The following is a 24678-nucleotide window of genomic DNA, read 5'->3' as shown; positions in this document are numbered from 1 at the left end:
CCAGGTGCACACGTTACTCCATTTTGGTTTATTTCTTCATTTAGAGTATGTCACGTAAAAGTAATTCCCATCCTTGCCAAACAGTATTCCATATTGTACCTCTATTTTTTAAAAAAAACTTAGAATCATCACAACATAACCATAAGTGACGGCTCATGCTCTGTACGTTCAAGGTATCTAACCATTACACCAAAGCTTTGGAAAAAGTCATCCACAACCTCTCTCATTAGCTACTACTCTAAAATCCCCACCTAAAGTGCATTTCGCAGTATCTAAACTAGATCCAAAGGTCCATCTCAGGGATATCGTACCCCTTTTCTTCCACCACAGGATAATACACGATCATCGACTGGGCGTTTTGCACGTATGCACTGTTGTACACCTTCCAGTACGCGGTTCTGACCTTACGCGCGGGGTGGAACAACCCGGCAACGATGTAGTTCATGATAATTCCGACCCCAACAGCGTTTCTCACCCCTTCAATACCCTCGAGAACTCTGTCAATTACCTGGGGCGAAGTCTCAAAGATATTCGGCATGAGTAAGTTCAAAAAGTGCACAAATGCGTCCTCACAGCCCATCCCCACACAGCCTAGCGCCATGTGCTTCACTACACTGGCGGCGGTCTGGCGATGGACCTGGTCCCTGTCTGTCAACGCATCCTCGAGCAATGGAGTCACCGCATACACGTAGTCCTTGGTCATCGGGCCGATATACTCAAACATAAACGTCATCGCCTTGAGCACACCGTTCTGGACATTATTCTCAGGAGTGCGGTACTCGTTCATTAATGCGGGGAGAACCGTGAACGGGGCACAGGTGTCGGCCACAATCCCGATGGCGACGGCCGTGCACACACGGAGTTGACGCTCCTGAACGCGCAAGTTGTTCAACAACGTCTGCAACACGTCTTGCGGCCCGATCGCCTTGGCTATGAGTCCAAACGTGTTGTTTGCGGAGCGGCGGATAGACTTACGGGTCGACTTGAGCATGTCGAGCAACTCGAAGCAGATACGCATCCATTCGCGTGCATTCACATGTTCGGCTCCCCTATCGGCGATGCGTCCGACCAACTCGATCGAGTTCTCCTGCACCTTTTCGTGTCTGTTGCGCAAGATCGGGGTCAACGTGGGCAAGAGCTGGTTAATGGGCGGATTGATAACGTCCAAGCCCACAACCGCAACAATACTCTTCATCGCTCCAAGAATGGACCCGAGTACTTCCGGGTACACCTCCCCGAGCGACTCGAAGAGAATCAAACTGAGCTTGCTCAACATTTCGTCCTCTCCACAGGTTTTGATCACCGGGGCGATAAGCGCAATAAGGTCGGCCGCCTGCTGGCGGACCTCCGGCGATCTGTTCTTCAATCGAAACAATATGGTGCTCAAGATCGCGGTAGTGTGGGGCTTGGCACGGATCCCAAGAGAGTTCACCACTATCCCCACGCCGCGCAAAAACACCTTATCGTCAACCAGCTGCTCCTGGAACGCTACAAGTACACCGTCGATCAAGCGCTCCTCCGTCTCAGCGGTCAACCCAGCAGAGCCGAGGTTGGTGATCACTCTAACGGTGGTTTCCACCGCCATCTTTCTAAACGGCTCACTTTCGTCCTTGAGCACGTTGAGAATTCGTGTGATGAGCTCCTTGCTCCCAACCTTGTTGCTGAGAGCGACGGTCGTTTCCACCACCAACCAGTGGGTGCGTTTATCCAAGGCAACACGTCTGACCCAGTAATTGCGGAAGAACTCGGGCAACACGTCGTCCACCAAATATTTGGCAGTAACACCTTCCGTTGCCGAGCACTGCTGGATGACCTTTAAAACCGTGCGCTTCATCTCTTCGTCTGGAGAGGTAAACTCACGAAGAAGAATAAACATCACCTCGCGGGTATAATGAGACGCGTATTCCGGGTCCATGAGCGGTATGATGCACCCGATGCACTTCAAAAATGCTGATAATGCCTTCCCACGGTGGCGCTTGATACCTTTCCACAAAGGCTCAAGCACTGCTTCGAACGACTCCACCCCGTACGGAGCGCTTGCCTCGGCTAGAGATGCCAAGGCCGTCGCGGTGATAGATCGCACGGTCTGGTTTTCATCCACCAACCCGGCTCCAATGCACTCGACAAGAAGCTTCAAGTGGGGCAAGATGCCACAACCCACAAGGATTGCAATCTGCTGGACAATCTTAACCCCGGTATGTCTGGCCATCCAGCTTCGCTTAGACCTACACACGGCCTTGAGGAACGGAATAAGCTTTTCCACTCCAAGTGCAGAGGCCACAACTGCAAACGACCGTGCGGTCGTGTTACGTACGTATTCGTCCACGTTGTCGATGTCTGGCCGCTGGGTAGCAATCATCGTGGCCAAACCGGCGGCCTTGGCGAGGTTCGAGATAATCTCGCGGCCTTCCAATCGCGCAAACTTGTCTTCATCGATCAAAAGTGGGTTAGTGACAATGAGGATTTTGCTAACATAGGGCTTTACGAGGTCATCGAGCCGGAAAATTAACCTGTTGAGCAACTTCACAAGCAAGTGGCGCTCCTGCTCCTCTAACGACTGTTCTAGAAGCAACGGAAGGATCTGGTTAAAAAGCGCCTTAGCGCCAAACTGACGCGCATTATCCGTGAGGGTCCTGAGAGCTACTTTGCGGAGGGCTGGGGCGCCGTTTTTCACCTTGAGCAAGAGTCGCATAATCTTCCGCTCCTTGAGTTCATCAAACGTCAAATCTGAGTCGGGCTCCTCATCCTCGAGGAGCTTACCGAAGTACTTCATATCCGATTCCTTGAAGAACTGGAGGTCTTTGACCCCAGGAACCTCCGTCACAAGCGTCTCCTTAATCATCGCCGTGGACACGTGTGACGCTTCGGGGATGGAATATCCCGAAGTGGCTTCAATGGTAGACACTGCCATTGGCTGGTAGTCTTCTGGGGGCGGGACAATCGCATACCCGTTTGGTAATAGCTTCAGCAATACTTCGTCTGTAAGAAGAACCCCGTTCACCGTAGGTCTTTCGATCACTGGAGCTGTGTCCCATCTGGATTTCTTGGCTTCTGGCTCGTCGACGTCCCAGCGCCGTTTTCGCTCTCTTCGAGGAGGCGTAGAGCTCCGTGGAGGCGTCTTATCCCCGGTCTCCTCCCCCGCGGGCACCTCTTTTGCTTTCTCGTCAATAATCCGCTTTACCCGCAATTCCTCGCGTTCCAACTCTCGTTCTGCCATCACCGTTTTGTATGAAACTTCCTCTGTAACATCCAAGCTCCGCTGGTATTTGCGTTTCTGGTAATCCGATTCACGGTCCATGATGGACTTCTTCAGCTGCCGGTCAGCTAACGGGTCAAACTCCTCTCCTGCCTCCATCATCTCGTTGAGAAACTGGGCAGGTGCCGTGATCTCCAGTCTTTTCGACTCTTCACTGGCAACAAACGGAATAACAGTCGTTCTGGGCATGTTGTGGGAATGAAGCAAGAGGTGAGCGGCTAGTTTGCCTTGAGCTGATGTCAAAAATATGCTGCAGAGAAAGGTCGTGCACGACGGAGTGCGGCGCTGGTGCTACTGGGCTTTGGGGCTGTAAATGAGGGTTGGCTCGTGAGCGCTAAAGTAAGACTATGCAGTAAAAAAAGGAATAATAGTAATGAACGGGATCAGTGTGAGTAATCCCATTATACAACTATTGTTCAACAGTTTTGGCTTTCAGTTCGTTGGACCCGCCACTGTGCCCTAGATATTCAGCTCTGTAGGACAAATTTATGGCTACGTAACGTACACGTATTAGGGACTAGCACTAGTCTGGATCAAGCCTATCAGGTATCGGTAGGGCCTGCAGCCAATCCTTTAAAGTTTAACTTTTATTCCGGTTTTAGGGAACCCAATTAGATCTTAACCGTGGTGTTTATGAATCTGCATGACCTACGGGAATCCATCTCCTTTAGGTATCACAGATATGCAACGAAACTCGTGTAAAGTTGCCTCTTTCGCGTCGAAGTAAGAGTGCATAGCAGTTTAAAGACACATTGCTGGCGTGACATCAAATCATTTGAATAGCGCTTGAAAATTATTACAGTTTTGTGTTTGTAAAACTATGTGTGATACCGTCCTAGCCGATATTACTTTTATACCCTGACACAGTTTTATCGGCTAAACCTACGGTTTCTAGTCATCCCGGAGGAGCTCACTCTATAAAGTTGGGGTATGTGTCCACGTTTCGTACGCCGTGTGTCATCCCTGCGTTTTATCCTTTGCCACCCAGTGATGATAACGATTAAATCGCTTTAGCCGATAGTACTTGTCCCCCTGGCTCTCTTCACTATTAACTGATTCTGGATTAGTAATAGACAAGCAGTATTGCAGGTATCCTATCTACACTCTTTTGACGGGGTCTATATATACTGTCAGTGGCCTGCGTATAATACACTCGAATCGTTCCCCACTGAATACTATAAATTATGGAGACGCTTCCTGAAATTGCAAAGCTTCACCACCGAGATGATTACGTCGATATCCACCTACAAGTTGTTTCTATCGATGAAGTAGTGTACCAGAATGTAGAAGCCAGTAACCAAAACGCGTTTCATGGTTCTGCCGCCTCTGGTTACCAACCTTCACTTGAAAGGTCGCTTGACGGCTCCTCTTTGAGACAAATCCTGGGGAACAACGAAGGTGTGGGATTTGGTTCGGGCAACGAGACAGAATCTTATCCCGATGGAGGCAGAGAGGCATGGTTGGTTGTTTTAGGCTCCTTTGTGGGCGTGGTTTTTCACTTTGGGCTAATTAACAGCTTGGGGCCTATCCAAACATATATTTCCACCCACCAGTTGTCGGACGTTGCACCATCTACCATAGCGTGGATTTTCTCTATTTTCTTAACGACAAACTTCGGTTTCTGTCTCCTTGGCGGGACACTTTTCGACTACTACGGCTCTCGGATACCAATGTCAGTAGGAGTGGTCCTAACCACCGGTGGGTTGCTTGGAACCGCGAATGCACAATATGTCTACCAATTTATTCTCTTTTTCAGTCTATGCACGGGCTTGGGATTGGCCTTTCTCCAAACTCCGTTGTTTTGTCTTGTCGCCCACTGGTTTAGTCAAAAACGTGCGTTGGCTGCTGGGTTGGTTACCCTCGGGGTTTCGGTGGGCGGTGTCATCATCCCTCTAATGTTATCCTCCCTCTATTCTTCTGTGGGCTTCACCTGGGCCATTCGAGTGTTAGCATCACTCTGCTTCGTGACGTCCGGGGTCTCTATCTGGCTAACAAAGGAACGATTCCGCAAAACCAGCAACGGTGTCTTAGCGACTCCTGAAGGTCAGACTCAAATCTCAAAACCCTTATTGTATCGTTTCGCTGGCTATATCAATAACGTGTTCGACCTAAAAGCTTTTAAAAATCCTCGATTTACTCTCTGTGCTTTAGGAATGGCAGGGGCTGAAGTCTACCTCATCACTGCCATCACCTATTTCTCTTCGTACGCGATGGCACAGGGGGTCGACGAAAAGGCTGCGTATCTCATGATTACCGTCATCAATGCCTCAGGCGTGCTTGGACGAAGTCTTCCGGGCATCTTGGCGTATAAGTTTGGAGCCTTCAACGTGATCGTGGGCATGCTTACTGCGGTAACGGTATGTATATTTGCCCTCTGGTTCCCCCTTGGACACAACCTCTCAGTGTTGTATACCTTTGCTGTATTATTAGGTATAACTTCTGCTAGTGTTCTTTCCCTTGCCCCTGTGTGTTTGGCCCAAGTAACTCCAATCCAAAGCTACGGGCGATGTTATGCCATGGTGTTTTTCATGGTGGCTATGGGAAACCTTGTATTCATCCCTCTTTCTGGTTTGCTTATTGGCACTGGATCAAAGGAAAACTACGGCCACTTTGTGTTGTTTTGTGGGTTTCTCAGTGCTCTTGTGACTACTTGGTTCTGTGCGGCCAGATATTATTTGGTTGGAGGAAAGATTTCTGTAAGGGTCTAAGAAGATGTGGAGGGAAACGTTCGTGAGATATTCTTCCTCGGTAATATTTTGCTTAGCAAGCAGTAAATGAGAGCAAGCCGTTAGCAGATTAAATAACCCCTCTGTTGAGAATTCGGTGGTTGGTCCTGAATGCCTAATAGTAGCAGTGTAGGGAATTGTTAGCGTATATATGTATACCGTTTCAGCTTTTCGTAATCCTGATTTTCGATGGCAGATTGACAACCCGCTTAAGAGTACCTCTTTCACGTAACCAATATTTGTTAAACCTATGACGACATAAATCGATTTTTCTGTCAATATACTTGGTATAGGATTAGAAATTAATTGTCTCGGTATACCTCTTTGGCGTCTAACTGTCATCTGACACAACTACGATCTCTCAACCAGTCAATATAAGCAGTTAGAGCGTATTATTTTATTCTAAAATTCTCTCAAACTTCAAGGACTATGGTTCGAACCATTTATAATATGAGTTTAGTATGAACCCTTTACAAACAAGCATCTTCAACTGCGCAGGAAAATAGCTGGTGAATGCTTTGGAACACTGGCGACGGACCGAATCGGGAGTACTGAAAACAGCCAGAATTTTAAGGTAAAAACTTAAATTCATGACGGTATTATCGCACATAAATTCAATTATACTCTTGGTTTTCAAAAATTAATATACCGAAACGATGGAATATTGCATAAAAGTTAGCCATAAACCTCTAGTTTTTGGACTAGAACTTGGGCACACTGCCGAAACTACCGACAGCACCATACTAGCCAGTTTATGGTAATCTTACGATCCATTTCATGAGTTAGGACAATACAAAGGAGAGTATTGGTAATTTACTTATAAATAATCTACACAAACTTACTTTTATCGGAAATCCTTCAACTTCTAAATACAAAGCATTTTTTGGAAGGATACCAAACTCGTGAGGCAGGTCTCTGGTCGTGCGCATCTCGGCCCATGCAGGCCGCTGCCGTGTCACCATTAAATCAACATGGCGTATACCTCTCCATTGCCACTCTTCGCCCACCACCGTCATGTTACTCTTACTGTTGGCATTTCCTCTAGCATGTCTAGCGGATATTCTCCGCACTGCGTCACCATCATCTGTGTCATATCCCTACGACGAGCAGCTCACGCTCAAGCCTTTACCTGCCAACAACCTTCTTGCAACGTTTGAGTTCAACCTTGAGTCGAAGCCACTAACCTCAAGCGACGAGATTACCACATATGAGGTGTTTCCGCGTGCTCTTGGGCCGATCATCCAGTCCACAAACACGAAAGAGCTCCATCTCCGTTTTGCGCAGGGCTGGTGGGACGCCGAGTGCTGGGGCAAGTTGCCGCTTGACGGGAAGCACAGCGGAGGTACCGGAGTCGAAATCTGGCTGGTTATTGAGGCTGAGTCGCAGGATGTGGCGTTTTCCCGCTGGATTGAGCTTGTGAATGGCCTCAGCGGTTTGTTTTGCGCTTCGTTAAACTACATCAACGCTGCTTCCACGGCGTATCCTCTCACATCTTTCCAGCCCGTAAACCAGACATATGTGGAGGTGGGTAAGAAGTACTACTTCCTCAGAGCGGCATTACCGAGCGAGCCAGTGTGCACGGAGAATTTGACGCCGTTTGTGAAGTTGTTGCCTACGCGCGGAAAGCAAGGCGTTGCGTCATTACTCGACGGCCACAGGCTCTTTGACTCTCAGTGGCACAGCATGGCGATTGATATTGAGACCAAATGTGATGGTGAGTGCGTCTTAGCGATGGCTGAAACCATCAGTAGTGTGATTGACGTGCCCCGCAGCTTGCGCACCAACAAGAGCCGCATTCCGCACCCGGAAAAGGGTGACGCCTTGAGATGCGACATGAGCAAAACCCATAATGACTGGCAGTGCTTCCCGTTGGGTGAAGCTACACAGGTGAAGTGGGACCTTCGCGAGATCTTTGGCAAGCAGATTATAGGCACCTCGGCCCTCAACGCCGCGTCACGTGTCTGTGTGGACGTGGATCCAAGCTGGAAGGTCAGAGCGTGGAGCGAACAAACGGTTACTGACTTTTCCGGGTGCATTGATGTTCCTCAGACCGAATTCAATGTTGAATTCGAGTCTGCTGACTCCGCTGTTGTCTCCAACTTTGAACTTCCACCAGTCATGGTCTCGCGATCGCTCACCGGTTCGGGTCAGGACAATGGTGGGTTTAGAATCGTTCTCACCAACCCATCAACCCACGAGGTCTCCTTCAATTACTTTGAAACGTTGCCGTGGTTCGTCAGAGTGTACCTCCATAGTCTCAAGGCCGAGGTGGCTGGTAAGAAGGGTAACTTTGTCAGAGACATCTACTACAAGCCGGCAATCGATAGAGAAAGACCGACGCAGCTTGAGCTTGCGGTTGTAGTACCGGGTGAGTCCACACTCACTATTACATATGGCTTCGACAAGTCTTTGCTCTTGTACGCGGAGTATCCACCCGACCCGAACCACGGCTTCGAGATCGAGCCAGCTGTGATCTCCACCCGCGAAGGCTACCAGCTCCGAACTACTTCCTTGTTGTTAACCTTGCCGCTTCCGGACTTTTCCATGCCCTACAACGTTATCATCATGACCAGCACCGTTTTGGCATTGACCTACGGAACCGTATTCAACTTGATAGTGAAGCGTACTGTACTCGAGGCCGAGGCTGAGGCAATGGCCAAGAAGCGCGGTTTGGCGGTTGTCGTCAAGGAAAAGCTTGCAGCGCTCATGGGCAAGGCCAAGGCAGAATAATCTCTGGTTTAGAATAATAAAACTGTATGCGAAGGGATTGTAGATTGTGGTGGATATGGTGTATCCACATATATTTTCATTAAATTTGGCGTCATCTTATAGATACATCTGAAATTAATATTTAAAATTAATAGAGAAATAGTCTTAGGTCTATATATCTTGATATTATATACCTTGATATTGTATATCTTGATATTATAAATTGATATATATACCTAAAACAATATAAACTGATGTACATAAACGATATATACAATTATATATCAAGATATAGTCAAAAATATCGACTCATATCGAAGCAATACAATACAGGTTATGGAGGTTATACAAGGGTTTAGGAGGAGCTAATAAGTCATAGTTCAGTTAAATGAATCGACAAAACCATGACTTAGTGGCCCCTCAGCGGTGTAAGGCCGGTATATGGTATGCCAACACTCTTGTCGTTGGTACTGGTACTCAATTCTCAGGTTTGTACTAGCATCACGCACAACCCAACAACCATTATTACACTCATGTTATAACTATAGGATCTTGATACTTGTCCATCTTTCGTCTCACCTACCTATCGCACGGAATCTTCTTTCTCCAGCGCGTGGAAACATTCCGGCCACATCCTGGAAGGGATAAATATAGAAAGCTTGAATTAGTACTCAGGGACCATGTTAACGCGTGAAGATCCTGCGTTGACCCTGGAGACCACGGGGCTGCTGCTTCCCACGAATACAGCCGTATATGCACGTTTGAATAGATAGCTGCATAAATATTAGTGCAGCAAGTCGTGTGACCCTAATATGGGGATAGCTCCTACGTGCCACGAGTCTTACCAATCCACCGATACTCAATTTCCATATTTGTAGGTGAAAACCCCAGATACAATATATATTTTACTTATATCTCGATCTAAATGGCCCTATTCGTCCGATTGATTGCAAAAGCCTTTTTTACTCCGCTGTCACCTGGAGTGCTATTATTTTATCCTGCATTTATTTTTCCCCCCGTGGACCCACGTGCCGTCCCCTTTCGCACTCCTAAATTAGCTGAGCGCAGGCTGCGATAACGCAAATTCATACGCGGCTCCAACACCCAACTGGATAAAACCATATATAAGATTGGGCCGCCCGAAACATCGACACATTTTTCTTCCTGTGATTAAAACCGTTTACTTCTTCTCACTCCCAATTGCACTTACAAGATGAAGTTCGGTGAAACGCTCAAGAGTAGTCTCATCCAGGACTACAACTTCTATTACATCAACTATGAAGACTTGAAGTACGCTATTAAAAAGGGCTTGGCCACTAACCAGGATAGATGGTCCAACACGCTCGAGGAGGAATTCCTCACAACTCTCGAAAACGAGTTGGACAAGATCCACTCGTTCACCAAGTTAAAGCTGACGGAAATCAACCGCCGCATTAAGGATTCGGAGCGCTTGGTTTATGAGGTTGTGTCTGCGCTCAACACACCGAACCCACCGTTGGAGGAGGAGTTCCAGGACTTGGAAGAAGAGCTCTCAGACATCATTGCAGATGTGCACGACCTCGCCAAATTCACGCGGTTAAACTACACCGGCTTTCAGAAGATCATCAAGAAGCACGACAAGTTGACAGGCTTCCATCTCAGACCGATCTTCCAGGTGCGCTTGGAGGCTAAGCCATTCTTCAAGGATGACTACGATCCGCTTGTGGTCAAGATCTCTAAGCTCTACGACTTGGTGAGAACTCGCGGGAACCCCGTCCAGGGTGACAGTTCCGCCGGTGGTTCCCAGCAGAACTTTGTTAGACAAACCACCAAGTATTGGGTCCATCCGGACAACATTACTGAGTTGAAGCTCATTGTGTTGAAGCACCTTCCGGTGTTGGTGTTCAATGCCAACAAGGAGTTCGAAAAGGAGGACTCCGCCATCACGTCCATTTACTACGATAACAAGGCTATGGATTTGTACTACGGCCGTTTGCGCAAGGATGAGGGTGCCGAGGCCATTAGACTCAGATGGTACGGGAGTATGAAGTCCGACACCATCTTTGTGGAGAGAAAGACGCATCGTGAGGACTGGACCGGCGAAAAGTCGGTCAAGGCACGTTTCTCCCTCAAAGAGAAAAAGGTCAACGACTTTATGTCAGGTAAGTTCACCGTACCACAGGCGTTTGAAAAAATGCGCAAGGAGGGCAAGAAGTCGTCGCAGGAGGTTGCGTCTCTCGAAGCACTCGCGGAAGAGGTGCAATACCGCGTGTTGAAGGACCGCATGCGTCCAGTGTGCCGTTCGTTCTACAACCGTACCGCATTCCAGCTCCCGGGTGACGCGCGTGTGCGTATCTCGTTGGACACGGAGCTCACGATGGTGCGTGAGGATAACTTTGACGGCCATGACCGCACCAACAGCAACTGGCGCCGCATGGACATTGGCGTGGACTATCCGTTTGACCAGTTACCGCCAAAAGACGTGTGCCGCTTCCCGTATGCGGTCTTGGAGGTTAAATTGCAGACGCAAATGGGCCAGGAGCCACCGCAGTGGGTCCGCGACTTGGTGTCGTCGCACTTGGTGGAGGCTATCCCAAAGTTCTCTAAGTTCATCCACGGTTGTGCCACGCTCCTCCCGGACTATGTTGACTTGATTCCGTTCTGGTTACCGCAGATGGACATCGACATCCGCAAGCCGAAGGCCAACTTGGAGTATGGTATCACGCGCGCCAACATCAATAACGCGTCACTGGGCGACGACGACTCGCACGAGGGCGGGTACATGGACGAGGAAGAGTTAATGGGGACCAGTAATAACGCTCCATTTGCACGTGTCGCCGCCACCGCCACCACACCGCTCCTCCTGGGCACCAACCGTAATCTGGCATCCCAGAGTTCTTCAGTATGGCACCAGTGCATCGAATTCATGCGCGAGACTTTTATGGGCGACCGTTCTGAATTCAATAAGGTGGCGGACGGGACCGTGTTCTCCCAGGAGTTTCATGCGCCGCCAGGCAAGGAGATCTGTGTGCCAGTGCGCGTTGAACCAAAGGTGTACTTTGCGACTGAGCGCACATTCCTCTCGTGGTTGTCCATCTCGTTGATCTTGTCGGCGACATCGCTGACATTACTCAACTACGGTACCAACTCTGCGTTGACCGCGAGCATCATGTTCTACTTGACCACCGTGATGTGTGTGGTGTACGCGACCGGTGTGTACTTGTTCAGAATTGTTAATATCCGTAAAAAGCGCGCGATTGACTATGAAGACAAGTACGGGCCAAAGGCGATCTGCGGGTTGATTGCGTTGAGCTGTCTTTTCTCGTTTGCATTCAAGGCGATGGAGAAGTAATAATGCAGCCATTTCTACGGGTTTGTTCACTCTAAGCTAAATGACGAACACTGTATATACCTGTGTAGTTTTAATTGTTTCTTTGAGTGTGCCAGGTAGGCCGAGGAATCATAGTTTCTTGGCATGGTGGAGATTTAATCAGTAAATAAAAACCGGCGATTCAAATTAGTGTCCAATATTACTGCCTTAAAGGATGATGAAGGATTTACAACTTGGGGACTAGATTTTATTGATTCAACCATTTCATCCCATCAAAAGCAATTTTTTTTTATGACTTGGAAGCTCTAAACCCCGGGCCAAACATTAAGACCAATGCACTATAACCTAAGAGGCATGTGGTATGCAAGCTTAGATATTATATATGTCTGGCAGAGCCAGTCTGCAGTGTTGCACAGTGTAAAAAGCTTACTAAACAATAGCACTCCCTAAACTACCAGAGACTTATTTTATAGAATTAAACCAATAAAGAATGGACCAAGCTTATCCAGCCAACAAGTCTGCATGCCACAGAATGCACCCACCCTGGACCGGTGAGCTGGAAGAAACAATCAAACACATTCAGTTTGGCAAACTTTGCAATGTTCGATATGCTACAACTTCTATACTGTAGACATTCGGAATTGGTATATTTCTCCAGCAGGAACAGCTTGATCAGCGCTTCCTATGACACAACCCTACAGGGGACCGCCTCTTTTGGCTGAGCCGACTGCCCTCAAATTCAACCAAAATGGTATAAAAATGATATGATATCCCACTAATTCAGGAACTTTAAAAATTCAATAACTGGTATTTATGAGCCTGATATAAAGTCCCTGAACCACTTTATCGTCAATCCTAAAAGTCTCCCCCAGCTGTCTACCGAACCACATGGAACATCCTGCATATCCCTCGCTTACATAATCTGAAAAAATATCGCCGCCAACGTGTCGACATAAACAGATCAAAAGCGCCAGAACTCAAACAACCGTCCATTTCCCCCCCATCACTCATCACACCACAATGCAAGCGCCAGTGGTTTTCATGAATACGTCCACGGACAGACAGACTGGCCGTCAAGCCCAGATTTCGAACATTACCGCGGCAAAGGCGGTGGCGGACATCATCCGCACGTGCCTCGGACCGAAGGCAATGTTGAAGATGTTGCTCGACCCGATGGGCGGGATTGTTTTGACGAACGACGGCCATGCGATCCTCCGTGAGATCGATGTGGCTCACCCGGCTGCCAAGTCGATGATAGAGTTGAGCAGAACCCAGGACGAGGAGGTTGGTGATGGTACAACCTCGGTCATCATTCTTGCGGGTGAAATCCTTGCGCAGACTTTCCCATATATTGAGAAGAACATCCATCCCGTAATCATCATCAAGGCCTTAAAACAGGCGCTTTCGGATGCGTTGCAGGTGATCCACGACGTGTCGAGACCGGTGGACATTGAAAACGAGGAGGCGATGATCAAGTTGATCAAGGCGTCTATCGGGACCAAGTATGTCTCCAGATGGTCACAGAAGATGTGCGAATTGGCGTTAAAGGCGGTAAGAACCGTTACCATTGACCAAGGTGGTCACAAGGAGATCGACACCAAGAGATATGCGCGTATTGAGAAGATTCCTGGTGGGGAAATCACCGATTCTGAGGTTTTGAATGGGATCATGCTCAACAAGGATGTGACCCACCCGAAGATGAGACGCTACATCGAGAACCCAAAGATCATGTTACTCGACTGCCCGTTGGAGTACAAGAAGGGCGAGTCGCAGACCAACATCGAAATCACCAAGGAGGAGGACTGGAACAGAATCTTGCAGATCGAGGAGGAACAGGTCAGATTGCTTTGTGACCAGATCATCCAGTTTAAGCCAGACTTGGTCTTGACTGAAAAAGGTGTCTCAGACTTGGCGCAGCACTACCTCTTAAAAGCGAACATTTCCGTCTTGCGCCGTGTCAAGAAGTCTGACAACAACAGAATCGCCCGTGCCACCGGTGCTACGATCGTCAACAGAGCTGAAGACCTCAGAGAGTCCGATATTGGTACCAAGTGCGGTTTGTTTAAGGTTGAGTTGATCGGTGACGAGTACTTCTCCTACATCACCGAGTGCAGAGAGCCCCAGGCGTGCACCATCTTGTTGAGAGGGCCATCCAAAGATATCCTTAACGAGATTGAAAGAAACTTGCACGACGCCATGGCTGTCGCCAGAAACGTTATGTTTGAGCCATCCTTGTCTCCGGGGGGTGGTGCCACCGAGATGGCCATCTCCGTCAAATTGGCCGAAAAGGCCAAGTCTATTGACGGGGTCGCTCAGTGGCCGTACCAGGCGGTTGCAGATGCTTTTGAGGTTATTCCAAGAACCTTGATCCAAAACTGCGGTGGTAACCCTATCAGAGTATTGGCGCAGTTAAGAGCCAAACACGCGAAGGGTGAGCATACCTGGGGTATCGACGGTGAAAACGGGAAGATTGTCGACATGAACGAGTACGGGATTTGGGAACCGGAAGTGATCAAGCAGCAGAGTTTAAAGACCGCGATCGAGTCTGCGTGTTTGTTGTTGAGAGTGGATGATATTGTCAGTGGGGTGAGAAAGCAGCAACAGGAATAAATTGGCTAGGTTTTCAGCGGCTAGGCATTCCAGTTATCAGGCTGTGCCGCTAGGCGTTTATTCTCCCCTGTAGTTTTCAACCACCTCGCTATTCTATCGGCTCCGGCTGTTTTGAAGACCTTAGTCTTCCTGGTATGTTATATTACCCTGTATATCTACGTTATAAATGCGATTTCATAGACTGGTTTGTATGGATGGTTAATGATTTCCATCAAGCTCAGACTCTACGAAAGAATGTAGAGTACAACATTCCTATTTATACGAAGAATTGCCCTCTCCTGGCTTGCCTCTCATTAATATGAACATTCTATAGATACAGTAATATACACGTAGGATATGCTTAGGCATCTTCCATAGCGGCATCCTCGACCTCCTCCGATTGCTCCTCTGGGAAGAGGGCGTCTATCTTTTCGATTAATTTGTTGCACTTTTCCTCGTCAAATCTCGAGTCACACTCTTCGACAATCGCATAGAGACTCACCAAGTTACGGGGCAAGTTGTTGAGAATCTGCAACTTTTCGATTTTTTCCAACTCCATAGTGTTCAAAAACCGCATCATTTCGGTAATGGTTTCCGGGCTTTGCATTTCTACCGGAGTAGACTTCTTCAAGTATGCCAAGGTATCACGGGTGATCGCTTCTAGGTTCTCCATGTCGTTTTTGCGCCACTTCTTGTCGTTCTTGTATTCGTGCTCCTCCGCGGTGAAGCCCCAGTTGTTCTTGCTCAGAATTTCCTTGAGGTAGTCGTAAACCTCATAGTTGGAAAGGAACTTTTCACGCGGGTTTTCAATCTTCATAGGGTAAGCTGGGCTTGAGGAAGTACGGCTTGGTAAAATGCACAGGTAGGATCAAATATTTTTCTATGGCCCAATTAGGATGTGTAAGCGCACGACCTGAGGAGCTGTGCCGGATATTATTACCCAGTGGTTCATGTTTCTATTCGATTAGAAATTAATGGGTATAATTGCAAAGTGGAAAAATCGGTAATTGTCGTGTTTTACAGTCATTTAATCGCTTTAAAAGATTTGTTTATCATTTAATAGGTTTAAATGGTTTATTTTTAATCTATTGGTAAGCAGAGATACGTGTACGTTTCTAATAGTTAACGTCCTAAGTCTACAGGTTTGTAGATGACACTTGGATGTTTACCCCTACGGGCAACAACTCATATACGTGCAGTTAGCTTTATAAACAGGTTCTATGTACCTGCACTTGTATTCCAAAATTAGCTCAATGTGCACGTTTGTAATTTTTATACACCATTGGCTGTCATTCCCGAATTTACTCCAATAAATGATATGTATCACCTAACTGTTTCCTGGGTTTGGACCGGAACTATGAATCATGGGGATTCGATATTCAAAAATATCTCTAGATATGAAATCGAAATCTGGGAGTTCTTGCACTTTAACCTAGAAGAGGGTTATCATCTACTTCTTAAGATGACTCAACGCCTGTTCCACGTCCTGAATCACACTCTTTAACGACGGATCGCCAGTGCTGTGAAGCTCGAGCCAGTCCTCCATCTTCTCTCTGTGAACCATGAGCTGATCTGTTATGGGCAATATCCCATCCCTCGCGTGTTTTTTGGGGTTTAGCAACAAGTCAAACAACGGGCCCCAGATATCGAGCTGCCAGTAACGTTTCAAGGGGGTGGAAATACGATACAGACGGTCAAACTGTGTCTCAATGGTCTTCCCAAAAAGCATCGTGTGCATAATGCTCGCAATCCCGTAGTAATCTGCCTCGTATGTCCAAGTGCGCCCCTCCCGCATTTCTGGACAGTCCTGATTATCTGTTTCCCAGTCGCACACAAACTGCACCCCCGTTGGATGAAGCGTCATGTCCACAGCTCTGCCAAAGTCAATCAAGGTGATACCCTTCTTGGACCAGCCATTGGAACCCTCACGATCGTACTCCGAATCCCATTCGCCCTCAGCTAGACTCTGGAAACGCACCATACAGTTGTCTGGCTTGAGGTCTCCGTGGATGATTCCGATTCTATGGAGAGACTCCATCGTCCGCAAAAGTTCAATAGATAGGAACACCACCATGACCTCCTCTACAGCGTGAGTTGTAGGGACCTGTCGTGACCGGAAAAAGTTCACGATGTCTAGGATCGTTCCTTGGTGCTTGTAGCTTAGAATTAAGTACCCCTCGTCTTGGTATAAATGCAACCCCTCGGCCTGGATAACCGACCTCAACGTTTTACTGTCTTGGGCTTTTGAACTCGCATTGAGGCGCGTATAGATTTGGCGCAACACGTAGAACTCCCACGAGTTTGAAGGTTTCTGAACCTTTAGAGCACGGAAGGTGCCCTCGCCGCTTTCAGCGAGGTACACCGTAGCATAGCCACCTTCACCAAGTTCCGTCCGTATACAGTAGATGTCGTGGTTCTGGCTAAACTCGATCACAGCATTCTTGTTTCCAATGGCATTGGAATGGGAGCTTCGCGCAAACTTCTTGAGGTTATCGGCCCTGCCAAGGGTGGTGGCATACTCAAAATATCCGGGATAGGCTGATACAGCTGGCGAAACCCCCTGGAGTAATCGCTTGAGCACTGCCGTGTCTGTTGGGTTGACGGTCAAGCCACTGCTGCTAGCCATCAACGTCCTGATATCGGGAATTTCTCCTTCAGGCTCCAGAGGTTGTTCAAGAAACGGCGAACTAAGCACATCGTCGTCGCCCGTGTATCGGTTTGAAGCGCTCATCTCGTCAGATTGTTTTTGGTCTTCCGTCGCCGCAGAACTCCGTTTTGGATCTTCCACTTCCTTAGAGAACCGTTCTGGGGCTTCCACTTCGTTGATATACCGCATTTGAATACCCCCATTTGTTTCAGTAAACCGCCGGGCAACGTCCTCCATCTCCACATCCTGAATTTCGTGGATCGTTTCCGTATAGTCGTTAAAAGTGGCACTTTCGTGGTCGGTGTCATCGCTGTTCATCTTGTCTGGCTGCGCAGGCTGGTTGAACATGTCAAAAACATCGCCCCTGGCAGCCTTGGAGAAGAAGGTCATCGTAACCGTAGGAGACCCTGGCCGGTTCTGATCTCTGTCATCGTGTTTCAACGGAATCGAAACCGTCTGCGACTGCTCGAAGTGAAGGGTTTTAGAATTCTGACAAATCGGTATTTGTTCCAGAGTCAGTGTTATGGTCGGTTCTATTTCCAAGACTGGCCCCGCTCCCACTGGTTCCGTTCCCACTGGCTCCGTTCCCACTGGCTCCGCTTTTACTGGCATCTGCAATGGCCCTAGCCTTAGCCCCCTGGATAACGCATACACCTCTTCTAAGCAAAACTCTTCTTCGGGCGTGTAGAGAAGCTCCAAATTGAGGTCTAACCTTTCGGGTCTCCTCCCTGGAGTATCGATTGTGCTGAATACTGGATTCGACTTATCCCCGTGACTTGTACTGGATTGGGTTTCATCCTTAAAGACGGCGATTTTGTTGGCCTTGACAAAATTCTTGCCCACAGCCATGATTTCGCCGGCCCAGGGGGTCGCTTTAATGCGGTTTTCCTTAGTTCGTTCAGCAATCGAGCCTAGTGACTGCCAGTTGTCCATTTTTGAGCCTATACCATCTAAACCTGGCTCATCTTCATCCACAAACACTTGGAGCTTAGGTCTTTTGATAGCTAGAAGATCCGAAGGTTCGGCTGCTTCTCCCCCTATACCACCACTAGGCCCACTTTTCACCGCCAACGGCTGGAGAATGTTGTGCGACGGCTCATTACTTGCTGCAGGAGCCTCTGCTAAGCGCTCCAAAAACAGAGCGTAGCGCTTCTGTAATCGCGTCACGGGCCTGGCCTGAACATCTATACCCATATTAAAAATGTGTTGTGCCTGGAGCTTCCGCCCACTAACCTCAAGGAAGTGCGCAAATTCCTCATAGTACGTCGCAAGTTTGAGCCCAATCTCCTTCTTCGCCAAGTAGAGAAAGATGTCACGCGGCGAGTCTGAGTAGCGGGCGTATTGGAGCCACACGCGGAGGTAGCGCGCGTCGTTTTTGTAGTACTCCGTGTCACGGAAGCGCAGGGTGCACCGCTCAAGCAACTGGATCAAGCCGCTTTCAACGTTGGATCCTTGAGGGAAGTTGTCCTTGGTCCACTGCAAGTAGTCCAAGTAAATCTCGAGCGGATCGTCATGCTCGTCTGAGTCCACGATGGCAGCCTCAAACTCGGCGCGGCGCGCGGCCTGGTTGCGTCGCAAGTCGTCCGCACCAACACTGAATGTGGCCGCAAGCGCGCTTGCGGATCTGCCTTCCTTCACAGGCTGGATGTTTTCCTTCTGCCCTTCTAGTAGTTTGAAGTCTGTGGTGGCAGTCATAGTGGGGTTGGGTATCTGTTTATCCGAAGGGTCAGAATGAACCAGACGCGATTTTTTTGTTTACCTCTGGATTCAGATGATCGGTGCAGGATGAGAGTTTAGATACGGTTTTCCCTAGTTATCTAACGCAGGTCTCTTCAAGATTAGGACTGGGTGCGTAGGTTATAATTGCGTGTATTTATATATATAAAACTACTGTGGAAGTTGATTGAATTAGGGTATCTTTTTCATACTCTATACTTTATCACACTGCACTCAGGCACGTGTAGGAACGATTATAGAGTGCTAGAGTGGCGAGGGTATTTTGGGGTAAGAAACTGAAGATTGGTGAACTTTTATTGTATCGGAGTGGCCTTTCCTATATCCATTGCACCCCTCTAAATCAATATAAGGACCTGAGTTGTACAGAATATTTCCCTGTAGTCTTAAAATCTTGATTATTTGAGTACACTTTTGGTTTAATTTCTTACTCAGTTTATAAACCCGCAATATGAGTACCAAACAGGCCTCTGGGTATTGGAAGATCAAATTTAGGTTGATCCCTTCATTTGTGAATCATCTTTACTACTGGATGAAGAGAAAGCATGCCGATATATAACCCTGCAACCATCACACCCTAATCATCGCTGGTGGTTTTATCTCCGGACAGAGTAGTACCACGAGTATTTTTCCGTCTCGGCCACATGCTCGGCAATTTGATCAACTGGTAGCGGGGCTCCACACACCGCTCCATCACCCAGTTTCTCAACGTAGACTCAATCAACCAGGAAATTTTTGGAACGTCCTGCAATTTCGACCGCGAGCCAATCAACGAGCTTATCTGGAACTCCAAGCGGTAGTCAGGTGAGAAGGAAAACAAAAGTGCAGTGCCTCCAGACTTTGCAGAAGAACCGTCTTCATCTCTGAGCGGGATTGTAGTTTCAGCCTTGTCATCGGTGTCAAACAATTCGTCTGAGGCGTTGATCAAACTCACAGTCAAGCAGCCGGAGAATCTGACGATACTGACCTTGAGACTTATGGGCAAGGATGCGGTCATGAGCTTCGGTTTGTTGATAAGGAGCTTTGTTTCGATTCCTAGGGTCAAGGTATCTGACAAATCTAGATCAATCTTGGCTTCCAACCTTCCGCTACCCAGGGCGTCGTTGTGATCTGAGTGTCTGATGCGACAGTTACTAAAGATCGGAAAATCGTCACCGATTTCTATATCGGTGATTTTGATCTTATCAAGATAATCTGGTAACTCGGTATTTGAGAGGTAGTCGTCGAGCGAATGGTACAAGTTGTCACGGAGCAAGGCCTCGGACCTGAATTGGGAGATGGTCTGGGCAATCAACACATTAAACCAGTCAAGGGTCTCAGATGTATGGGTTTTCACGTCATAGTACGTTTTCTCTAGAATTGTAGACGTACTGATAATTTGATCGAGGTCTCTTGTCTTGTTGGCCTGGGTATTGTACTTGCCCGTCTTGGACGACTTCCCGGCGATGGAGACTTTGGTTGAGACCGGCTGGTGCTTGGGGTGTTCTGCAAACACAAAGAACTTGACAAAAATAGCAATCACAACGAGCACTGACACCTGACCTATAAGCAATCCCTGGGTGAACGACCAACTGGAGGAACCACTGGGGCTCGCCTGCGGGGCTTGTTGGGGGGCGAGGATCGGCAGGATTTTGAGAAACTCCTCTAGTGAAATAAGCGTCTGAGGACCCGGTTGGGTCTGTACAATAAACGGATTGACCGCCCTTTCCTTTGTCATTGTATATAGTATGCGAATAAAGATAGTGGGGTTCAATAAAGGCAGCAATAAAATTGATCGGCCGATGCCATGGAAATATGCGTCTACGTGGGCCATGTCGGTACTAACACTACTAGCGAATTCCCCGGTCTACTGTAAACAAGTGATGTAGCTTTAAACCGAGAATACAGTTCAATGCATATAATTTTTCGATCTGTGTACGTTCAATTAGCATAAAGGCGTTCAGTTTTATCATTATTATAACTCACACCGTCGATCATCCCGCAGCTTAAGCAAAAGCGGTCCAGCGCACATGCCGCTTCAGTGGAGGCTGATCGCAGGCTCATTCCTGGTTGTGCTGGTAAGTCCGATTAAGTAAACCACTTTAGGTAGTGGTTTGGATGTTAATCATGCAAATAAGTATGAAAAAATGCACCATTAAAACTCCTATCAGGAGGCTAAGCAATGGGTTTGGGAGGACTTCGCCTGTAGCCGTTAGTAGAATAAAAGAGATGGAAAGGATGACAAAAAGAGACACGGTGAGAAATTGTGTGATAGCTTTTCAACGAAGTGAGATCTGGTTCCCCTTTGCTAATTGTGTCAATCATAGATAGATCTAACAGCTCTCCTTAACAGATTTTATACGACATGTTTGGAACAGCAGATGAAGGTTAGCCGACTTAGCTTGTGGCACTCACCAGAGTCATCTCCCGCCAAGCGAGATAGAGCACATATATATGTTCCCAGCGACCACTGGTCGTATGCAAATCTCGAGTTACTTTGCCATCGGGAATTAGAAGCGGGATAATTCGGGCATTCTAACTCACACCTTGAAAGAAATTTTCTAGGTCGGTGCATTATAACTCTGATATCTTTTCCTACCGAGTGCCGATATAAACTTTGTGAACCCTGAGTAACAAGTGTGTGCGGTGAGCAACATTTCAGAGCCTTCTCGGAACCAACTTGCTACACTGTGTACGCGGGTTTGGCATCTTCGGGCCTCGGCGTCGGAAAAGCCATGGCCAGCCGCAGCCTTAACCTTAAGACTTCTATCTGGAAGCATGCATCCGAAGCGGGTAACGATTCTCCGCATATCGGAAAGCTGCGTACCATAATTATGGAGCGTATCCCGGATGAGATCGGGAAAAAGAGCATGGATCTGGCGGAGGCCAAAACCTACAGAAATTTGTGTGCGTATTCTATGATTGTAAATGTTTCGCATTCTTTGACATATTTCTCACACGAGACGACTCTTGGAGGATGAAAATCTAAGCACACGCTCAGCGGGATACAAATAATTTCTGAGGGGTCTTATTGACCCTTGATACTCTGCAATAATCGCGATTTATTCTTCTTGCGAATTTCACCAAACCAAAATGGAGCCTTGTCTTGGGAGAAAGAGTGTCCGGTATGTGGCAATATGCGGGCAGCGTCATCCGTAATGTGGGGAAAGCCTTGCTGCATACGATTTGAGTTTCGGCAGACGACACTGAAACTCAACACCCCCCCTCATCCCGCAGGATATATATACCCGACCTTCTGCTCAATAATTACTCTCTCCCCCTATTTTTTTCAGAGTACATCCAACACCAACTATTCGCAAGCTTACAATCCGAAATGTCCAGTGTTACCTACTCCAAGGGCCCAGACCCTGCCGCCTCCATCTGGAAAGAAAGAGCGCAGACCAGTTTCGACCTCAACGCTATGAATGAGTTCTTAGAAGGGGGTGATCCAAAGCAAGTGGCCTTGGTGAAGAGTATCTTCCTCCAATTCGAGCGTGACCCAGTCATCGCCACCTCGCCTGAGATTTACGATTTAACTCATGAGGAAAAGCGTGAGCTTACAGCCCGGAAGATTGCCCGTTTGGCCCAGTACTTGGAGAAAGACACGCCAGAGGTCTGGAATATGCGTTGGCACTTGCTCAACACCTTTGACCCCCAGCTGAGCACTCGTATAAACAACAACTTAGGGTTATTTCATAACTGTGTACGTGGCAATGGCACCCTGAAGCAATACCACTACTGGACTGTCACCCAGGGCTCTGCTAAAATCAAGGGGATATGTGGCAGTTTCGGTATGACTGAGCTCGCCCACGGCTCCAACGTTGCCGGATTGGAAACCACTGCAACTTTTGACGCGGAAACCGATGAATTTATTGTAAACACGCCTCATATTGGAGCCACCAAATGGTGGATCGGTGGTGCTGCCCACACCGCTACACATATTGCTGCTTACGCTCGCTTGATTGTAAGGGGAGTAGACCATGGGGTTAAAATCTTTGTGGTACCCTTGAGAGACGCCAACCATGACGTGATGCCCGGTGTCTCGTTAGGTGATGTTGGTGCCAAGATGGGAAGAAACGGTATTGATAATGGGTGGATCCAGTTCAGCAACGTCCACATTCCCCGTGGAAACATGTTGTCCAAGTACGACAAAGTGGATAGAGATGGGACGGTACACAACGCTCCCTTGGCTCAGTTGGCATACTCTGCGCTTTTGACAGGGAGGGTTGGGATGGTTTACGACTGTTTCAGATACGGTTCCCGGTTTATTACCATCGCATTAAGATATGCCGTTGGTAGAAGGCAGTTTGGTCATAGCCCAGACGGCGAAGAACAGTTGTTGAATTATCCCTTGCACCAAAACAGATTATTGCCTTATTTGGCCGCTGTTTACGCCATGTCTGCCACCGGTTACAAGATGAAAAGTTACTTAAAGGGTATCATTGACACCTTAGACACTTCTGTAAAAACTGGGAATACAAAGAAAATTGGGGGGGCTCTTACCGAGATGAAGACTTTATTTGTGATTTCAGCGAGTTTGAAGTCCACCTGCACCTGGTTGACCGCCTCCTTGATCGATGAATGCCGCCAGGCTTGTGGGGGTCATGGCTATTCTTCCTACTCTGGGTTCGGTACCGGCTACACGGACTGGGCTGTGCAATGTACCTGGGAAGGTGACAATAATGTTTTGGCCATGTCTGCAGGTAAATCAGTAATCCAGAACTTGCAAAAGGTACTCAAGGGAAAAAGCTTGATGGGGGAGTTTGCTTACTTGAACAGCTATAGTGTTGCTGCTTCTTCCCCAGTTTTAAATGGGTCAATTGACAACTTGCAGAATTTGTTATCTGCCTACCAGACGTTGGTCGCGAGATTATCCGGTCATGCCAACGAGATTTTGGAAGAGAATAAAAACTCATGGGAGTCCATTTCGGTACACCAAGTGAGCATTTCTAAGGTGTTTGCCCACACTTATGTCTTGGGAACTTTTATTAAAAGAATCTCTAGCGTAAGTGACGCTGCTTTGTCTGAGCAATTAACCAACTTGGCTAAATTGTATGCTTTGTCCACATTGAACCAGTATTCGTCGTTGTTCCTCCAATACAACGTGATTTCTGGCTCTGCCTTAGCCGAAGTGCAGTCCCAGGTTGGAATGTTGAATGCTAGAGTCAGGCCACAGGTTGTGGGGTTGACCGATGCGTTTATGATTCCAGATTTTGTTATCAACTCTTCGTTGGGCTCATACGATGGTAACATCTATGATAACTATTTTAGTATAGTCAAGAGGCAGAATGATCCTTCCCGGACAAAGGCACCATACTCTGAGGCTATTTTAGAGAAGATGTTGAACAGAAAGGACCTTAACGTTAGGGAAAGAAACGAACGCAGCAAAGAGGTATTGAGACTCTTGGGTACCGGTATCGAATAAGCACCATATGTATGGCTCTAGTAGAGTTAAATGTGACAATGAGCTGACCATAGCTTGATTCATTACGAATTAGGGGCCATCGAAAATTAAATTTACTGATACTCGTATTGGTAATTGATTTTTTTTTTTTTTTTTTTTTTTTTTTAGTAAAAGATTATTGCTGTCCTCCTTCGGTGCTTTAGCTAGTATCAATATATATATTTATATGTCTCAAGAGATCAGAAAACATGGTTCTCGTTTTTAATATGCATAAGCAGAGGGTCAAGATTGGTTTTGGTGATAGGTTGATGCTTTCGGAAGTCG

General features: G+C 47.6%; 9 protein-coding genes across 9 annotated transcripts; 5 read left to right on the top strand and 4 right to left on the bottom strand.

Moving 5' to 3' along the window:
* Positions 1 to 75: 75 nt before the first annotated feature.
* BABINDRAFT_160974 (mRNA-binding U2 snRNP complex subunit) lies at positions 76 to 3627 on the bottom strand. The gene has a single exon (XM_019128568.1). It carries the CDS (start codon positions 3443 to 3445, stop codon positions 278 to 280), a length of 3168 nt encoding a protein of 1055 aa, XP_018986088.1. The 5' UTR covers positions 3446 to 3627; the 3' UTR covers positions 76 to 277.
* Positions 3628 to 3944: 317 nt separating this feature from the next.
* Positions 3945 to 6211, top strand: BABINDRAFT_160972 (uncharacterized protein). The gene has a single exon (XM_019128567.1). The coding sequence runs from the start codon at positions 4441 to 4443 to the stop codon at positions 5962 to 5964; it is 1524 nt and encodes a 507-aa protein (XP_018986087.1). The 5' UTR covers positions 3945 to 4440; the 3' UTR covers positions 5965 to 6211.
* Positions 6212 to 7068: 857 nt separating this feature from the next.
* On the top strand, positions 7069 to 8658 carry BABINDRAFT_17091 (GPI-anchor transamidase subunit; the record flags this gene model as incomplete). The annotated part of the gene is made up of 1 exon (XM_019130777.1): positions 7069 to 8658. A coding segment is annotated over one exon (1590 nt), but the record flags the coding sequence as incomplete, so codon positions are not given.
* A 1141-nt stretch (positions 8659 to 9799) lies between these two features.
* VTC4 (Vtc4p) lies at positions 9800 to 12242 on the top strand. The gene has a single exon (XM_019128566.1). The coding sequence runs from the start codon at positions 9905 to 9907 to the stop codon at positions 12020 to 12022; it is 2118 nt and encodes a 705-aa protein (XP_018986085.1). The 5' UTR covers positions 9800 to 9904; the 3' UTR covers positions 12023 to 12242.
* Positions 12243 to 12977: 735 nt separating this feature from the next.
* On the top strand, positions 12978 to 14917 carry CCT3 (chaperonin-containing T-complex subunit). Its single transcript, XM_019128565.1, has one exon. The coding sequence runs from the start codon at positions 13022 to 13024 to the stop codon at positions 14609 to 14611; it is 1590 nt and encodes a 529-aa protein (XP_018986084.1). The 5' UTR covers positions 12978 to 13021; the 3' UTR covers positions 14612 to 14917.
* Positions 14918 to 14951: 34 nt separating this feature from the next.
* Positions 14952 to 15407, bottom strand: BABINDRAFT_35066 (DNA-directed RNA polymerase III subunit; the record flags this gene model as incomplete). Its single annotated transcript, XM_019131699.1, has 1 exon — positions 14952 to 15407. The coding sequence occupies one exon, from the start codon at positions 15405 to 15407 to the stop codon at positions 14952 to 14954; it is 456 nt and encodes a 151-aa protein (XP_018986083.1).
* A 633-nt stretch (positions 15408 to 16040) lies between these two features.
* On the bottom strand, positions 16041 to 18932 carry BUB1 (protein kinase; the record flags this gene model as incomplete). The annotated part of the gene is made up of 1 exon (XM_019132628.1): positions 16041 to 18932. One exon carries the CDS (start codon positions 18930 to 18932, stop codon positions 16041 to 16043), a length of 2892 nt encoding a protein of 963 aa, XP_018986082.1.
* A 399-nt stretch (positions 18933 to 19331) lies between these two features.
* On the bottom strand, positions 19332 to 20730 carry BABINDRAFT_160969 (ERMES complex subunit). The gene has a single exon (XM_019128564.1). It carries the CDS (start codon positions 20686 to 20688, stop codon positions 19549 to 19551), a length of 1140 nt encoding a protein of 379 aa, XP_018986081.1. The 5' UTR covers positions 20689 to 20730; the 3' UTR covers positions 19332 to 19548.
* A 1618-nt stretch (positions 20731 to 22348) lies between these two features.
* On the top strand, positions 22349 to 24483 carry BABINDRAFT_160968 (uncharacterized protein). The gene has a single exon (XM_019128563.1). The coding sequence runs from the start codon at positions 22372 to 22374 to the stop codon at positions 24373 to 24375; it is 2004 nt and encodes a 667-aa protein (XP_018986080.1). The 5' UTR covers positions 22349 to 22371; the 3' UTR covers positions 24376 to 24483.
* Positions 24484 to 24678: the final 195 nt, after the last annotated feature.

This window comes from Babjeviella inositovora, assembly GCF_001661335.1.
Source record: "Babjeviella inositovora NRRL Y-12698 unplaced genomic scaffold BABINscaffold_4, whole genome shotgun sequence".
NCBI classification, from domain to species: domain Eukaryota; kingdom Fungi; phylum Ascomycota; class Pichiomycetes; order Serinales; genus Babjeviella; species Babjeviella inositovora.
The sequence above is the reverse complement of the archived record's forward strand: the minus strand, read 5'-3'. Positions and strand labels throughout refer to the sequence as shown.